Source organism: Octopus bimaculoides, chromosome 11, assembly GCF_001194135.2.
Source record: "Octopus bimaculoides isolate UCB-OBI-ISO-001 chromosome 11, ASM119413v2, whole genome shotgun sequence".
NCBI classification, from domain to species: domain Eukaryota; kingdom Metazoa; phylum Mollusca; class Cephalopoda; order Octopoda; family Octopodidae; genus Octopus; species Octopus bimaculoides.
In genome coordinates, this window is record NC_068991.1 from 66,197,790 (window position 1) to 66,203,789 (window position 6,000).

The 6,000-nt window shown below is 32.2% G+C and overlaps 1 protein-coding gene across 2 annotated transcripts in view; it reads left to right on the plus strand.

Moving 5' to 3' along the window:
• Nucleotides 1–6,000, plus strand: part of LOC106879701 (REST corepressor 3) — a 43,660-nt gene that overhangs the window by 30,719 nt on the left and 6,941 nt on the right. For both annotated transcript variants that reach the window (XM_014929376.2, XM_014929377.2), the window contains exons 4-8: nucleotides 1,362–1,414; nucleotides 3,501–3,662; nucleotides 4,128–4,252; nucleotides 4,459–4,525; nucleotides 4,636–4,745. In XM_014929376.2, coding sequence (XP_014784862.1) covers nucleotides 1,362–1,414; nucleotides 3,501–3,662; nucleotides 4,128–4,252; nucleotides 4,459–4,525; nucleotides 4,636–4,745 — 517 coding nt within the window. The remainder of the gene's footprint in view (nucleotides 1–1,361; nucleotides 1,415–3,500; nucleotides 3,663–4,127; nucleotides 4,253–4,458; nucleotides 4,526–4,635; nucleotides 4,746–6,000) is intronic.

Genomic DNA, 6,000 nt, shown 5'->3' on the forward strand with positions numbered 1-6,000 from the left:
TTTCTGCTAGCTCTCCGCCTTAGTCAATTTAAAATAGTGGCAATGGAAATTTCCCTAAGGTGCCTGGCTACCATGCTTGACAAAAACAAATTTTAATCACTTGTAATTGTAATGATAATGAGAAGAAAATTCATTAGTGTTAATGAAAACCAGATATTTGCTAATTTTAATTATTTTCACACTAAAGCTTATAATCTCCAAGTCTTGTTTGTCTTCAGCTTTTTTTATCCTTTGCCAAGGAGGCCTCATAAGACTGAAGTGTCTGGAGTTGTCTCCGTAATCATCAATGATGAGTTCATTGAAATTTTAGGGATTGTTTTAAAATGATCAGTTCATTAAATATGGCGTAACTTCATGTAAGTGAACCAACAAATTTTCGTAAATTAAAATTACAACTGCTGGGGAAGACTAAGGGAGATAACTCCTGTAATTATAACGTTGAATGATGACCTGCAGTGGGAAGTGGATGTAATCTTTCACAAGTACAGAAACAACTCCAGGCATGTTTCAGCCTTTTGAAAGGTATTTCTGCTAGTTTCCCCCCAGTGTATTTATCAGTCAAAACCTAGGGTCTAATAAGTACTGGTGAGACTTTGATGTGTTTTTTGGAGTTGGCTCAAGAAGATTGAAACCTGTCCAGCGATGGCATTGTACTTGACATGTATCAGACACCTGCCCTACTTAAACTTCATTCAATTTAAGACATTTTTTTGTATGAAAGGTGTCACATGGTACCCCTCCCTATTATTAATTTTCATTTATATTAACCCTACTCAACTACATCTGTTCTACTGCCCCTGTTGGAGTTGTGAACCTATTAACACTGTCTTTCTCCTTTGGACTTAATTATATTTTTACAAAAATAACAGCAGTTAAGGTAGTTATGAAATTATGTTATAACTAAATTAATTGTCCCAGCAAAGACAATTAACACATTTTAGAAGGTTTTACTTATGATATAATTTCTTTAACTTGTCCTAAGACTGTCTTTATTTTTGTGGACTAAGATTGTTTATTTTAAAATGTTCAGGTTGAAATTAATATCTCCTATTTTAAGCTTATATAACTGTGCTGTAAGATTATGTTCCAAATATAATTTAACATAAACGTAAATTAAAACATATTTTTGATTATTTAAAAGTTAAGTGTGTTTTGTTGGAAATCTAGTCATGAAAAGGTTAAAGAAATGATCTTGTGTTTACTTTGATGACTACACAGATACTATCATGTTAATCAATCATTAATTCTTTCTATAATTATCTGAATAAACTCAGATTTTCAGTTAGTCAAACTAAGTATCTAGTTCTGCTATTCTTTTAGAAAGTTGCATGAAAAGAATAATTTTTCATTCTGTATTGCAGTTGATGATTATGTTACTATCGCAAAAGAGAAACATGGCTACAACATGGAGCAGGTAATGTTACAGTTGAATGTTATTTTTTTTCATACTGTATTAAAGTGAAAATAGTTTAGAATAATTACATAACACAATTTTATGTATTTATGTGGGCTGCATAGAGGCTCTTCAATTGAAGCTGTAAACTTTTCCATCATATCTTTTTGTGATAAAATATATATGTAATAGTCAACAGGTATGTAATGTTTCTTCACTATTTTTCAATTGTAGTGACATATATAATTTTTAGAGTGAATGAAGGTTGGTTAGTCTAGCCATCTGCTGCATTAAATATAGATTTATAGACAAGGTTTGTTTAGAAAATCAAGTATGCAATTTTATTTCAGACACCAATTGGAACCATTTCATATCTTTTGCATCTTGAATGTGCTAAGGGGAATTGTGGATGTCAGACTTCCTTGTCCTGTAACTCAGATTCTATGCTTGTGTTGGGAAAAGAAATTCAACAAAAATATTGTGTACTGTTGAAGTTGTTTCCAGCTGTTTAAGTATAATGATGTAGTTAAGATTTTAGAAAACTTTCTTCGTAGTTTGCTGTGTATTATTGTTTGTGTTATTGCTGTTAGAGACAAGATTAGATAGGAGATGGTTTTGTTTTATTATTATTTTTATTATTTTGAAAACTTGGTTCATGAACTTGGTACAGATTTAGCATGAAGTATCATGGTTTCATGTGATAGTGCTTGCAGAAAGATAAGGAGGAACGTTGGTATCATCTATGTCCACAACATTGTTGTTGGGAAAGGCAAATAGGTTATTGGTGTATAGAAGGAAGAACATAGGGAATGAAATTGAATTCTGAAACCATTCAGAAATTATGGCATAGACCCAGAGAACCCTATTGGTACATGCTGCTGTAGTCTGATCTGATAGCTCCAAGAGACTAGAGGCCTATGAAACCTGTAGGTTAGGAAATTTGTTGCATGCCAGATGTAAGTAGTATCTTGTCGTCGTCATGTATTGTATTTTTTTTCCCAAACATTGATGATACTACAGCAAAAGTCTTTCTGATTAAGCATGAATTTTTCCATTGGAGAATTTTCTCATAGTATTTTCTTGTCTAAGATATTGGGATGGTTTGCCATTGCCTTCCCCAACTGGATGGCTGTTGCCCACAAGGAGCTCATCTGGCTTATGACAGGTCTTGTTTTTAGTCCTGTTGGGTGTCCAAACATCCTCCTCACGAGAGTAGTGGGAGAGCCAGTTCAGTCACTGACCATTTGACCATGGAACAGATAGTACCATGGTACCAGTAGCTGGTCTCATCAGCTTATGATGAGATCCTTGAGCTGACTACATACTGTTGACTACTTTTACCAAATTTCTCAAATGTAAGAACCCACCGATGATTGATAGAAAAGGGTTGATTTCTAATAGATCTGGCTTTGCAAATGGTATATTGGTTGTCACTGAAGTGGGAAAGACTCATGTTGCTGCTTATTGCTATCCTCATCACTTTTGCAATGTTGTAGGGTTAGCGGAATTATTCTTTTTGAGAACAGGGCATATTGTAGCTTGTTTTCAAAGATCAAGAAGGTCACTCATACCAGAAGGTGTGAGTGACATTATGTGAGATTGTTGGTAGTTGAGACAAGGCAGTTGAATACATTATCCAGTATGTCACTCCATTTTTAAAACAGTAGAGGGAGATTTGGTGCTATTTTAAGCAGGTAGAGGAAGCATGTAGAAGTTATCTTGTGCTCATTAATTTTCCTGTTAGGTAGACTAAAGTCATCAATTAGGTGCCTGTATTCACTCTACAAATCAGTGCACATTTCAAGTTTCAAGCTAAGGTTTATTGGTTGATGGGGCAAACCGCATGATAATCACTTGGTTGTAAACTTTTCAAGATGTTCTATCATTAAATCTTGATTTGATACAATTGAGTCAACTATAGTTTTAGAAGTGTGTATTATTGAATTGTTTCACTTTCGTTTTACAATTTTTTTTTTTTTTATTATTGCATAGTGTTTTAGTCCTAGTAGTTTTCTAGGTCAACATTATTAAATTTATACATAGTTTTTATTCTGTCAACTCACAACATGTCAGTTCTTTGATATTGAAATTTGGATATAAATTCCAGGCTCTTGGTATGCTGTTTTGGCATAAACACAACATAGAAAAAGCATTAGCAGACTTACCAAACTTTACTCCATTTCCTGATGAGTGGACTGTTGAAGATAAAGTTCTTTTTGAACAAGCATTTAGCTTCCATGGGAAAAGTTTTCAGAGGATCAGGCAAATGGTAAATATATTTATTGAAGCAATTTTTACATCACATGTCTAGATGTATATTTAGCACCTATATTTGCTCTTTATGACTACTTTTCATTGTGACTTGCTCTACAAACCCTAATTTATGAAACATTGATTTTTAAAATATTTTCTTTAGCAGTAAAAGATCATTATGTATACTGAATTGTTAGACTTTCTCTTTAAACTTTGAGCGTCAGTTTTTAATTAAGCATCAACAGAATTTACAAATTGAATTGCAGGACAGCTAACAATTATTGAATGGTTGTGGATAGCTGAGTTGATAGTGTCAGAGACCTGGCTGAAACATCTGCTTTATCTCATCCATAAGTAAAGTGTTTTTTGGCCATGACACTTCACCTTCAGTGGTACTCATGATTTATTAGATTATGGATTATTAAGAATAAAAATTTGGTAACTCTAGAAGAACAAATTAAAACTTGTTTCTGTGTTTCAGCTTCCAGATAAATCCATTGCTAGTTTAGTAAAGTATTATTACTCCTGGAAGAAAACCAGGTCAAGAACAAGTCTTATGGATCGCCAGGCTAAAAAACTGGCTGGACATCCACGTGATGGAGACAGGTGATTACATTTTTCTTTTTACATTTTAGGGTTCTACATAAACTTTCAACATAATAGACCAGAATATTCTTTCAAGATAACTATAGAATTTCCATGGGTACTATTAGTATATTATTCTTTACTAATGGTTTTCATTTATTGTATTGATTCCATTAATAATTTTATTGTTGGATATTTATTGGAGTTTATTTCCTTTCTTACATTAGTGATGGTGCATCGGATGAAGGAAGTAGAAACTCTGACAGTGATGTTGAGAATAACAAAGAGAATGGGGTATTTTGATAAATTCTTTTAATTTTATAAATTATTCTCGTGTTAATTTTGAAAATTTATCATGAACTATGGTTTACATTTTATTTTGAATGTAATACTCGTCCTTTCAGACCAGCAGAGGTGAAGATAGCAAAAGTTGTACCAATTGTGGAATGCATTCTTCTCAACTCCATTCAACCGCAAAAGGATCTCTGTGCAATAGTTGCAATCAATATTTGCGGTAAGTGGAAGTTTGTTGTATTACAAGCCATATTGAAATTAACTTCAAGAATCTACTTCAAGAATTATGCATCTGAAATAAGATATAATTGACTAGTTAATTGACTTGGCGTTAATTATTAGATTTATGGTATGAAGATAGCTGGATGAAAACCTGTGTGAGCTACAATTTTAGTCATCCTGTCCTTATGTTAAGGTCAGTTTATAAGATTTAGGAAAATGTGTTCCCTATATTTTAACCTTTTGAGTGTGAATTTTGTGTTCAACAAATTGTTTGGGTTATATATCTTTTTATTTTTGTTTTATTTTTTTTTATTTTCATAATGTTCTACCCTTTATAAAAAATGGATACCATCTTAAGATTTAGTAGTAGCAACTATGAATTTGAAGAAAAAGTGGCTGCAGCAAATGAAAAATTGCAACAAGCGTAACTGTGTGGCGGACATGGAATTGGATGTTGCAATTTGTGATAGTGAAACGACCTGGACATCAGTAATGAAAGTGATGATGAATTAAAAGGCAGAAAGAATGGAGTGTGGAATGAAGACTTTTAAAATATTTCTTTTCCAAATTTTTTTCTTCCCCCTTTTGAAAATACTGATCCCAGTCAGTTTACCCGAAGACTTAAAAAACCCACTCATTATTTTGCAAGACTAATTGCTGTGGAATTAATTTTACAATGAAAAAGTTTGTCCTTCTTTTTCCTGTTACAGGAAAAAAAAAAGGAGGACAAACTATGGACTCCTGCACCACTGAATGAAATTAGTACATTATTTTTGCTTTAGATACAATCATACACATTAGGAAGTTATATAATTTATTTTTATAAAATATATTTTCAAATTTACCTGGTCTTCAGTTTGTCAATTTACCTGTTTGATGAGTGACAGATTCTGCTTAATTATATACAAGTTAATCTTTTATTGTTTTGGTGTGTGTATTTGTGTATATGTAATTTTTTGGTATTTTACTTCAATTGAACATCCAGCTATGTGTACAATTCTTTGAAGTGTTATACTACAGTCTTACTCCTGCTGAATATTGGCTTATAATTCTTGATATGGTGATCATCATTTAGGCAAAGTTTAAATAATTTTACATTTCACTGATTATTGTGTGCATTTACCTATAATAGAAGTAGTTTTTGTGACAAACATATTGATATAGATCTATATAAGAATTTTTTAAGTCGCTCTAAACACCACTTTGATATATAAAATCTAAAAGGTTAAACTTGTTTTATAAAAACATGAAAT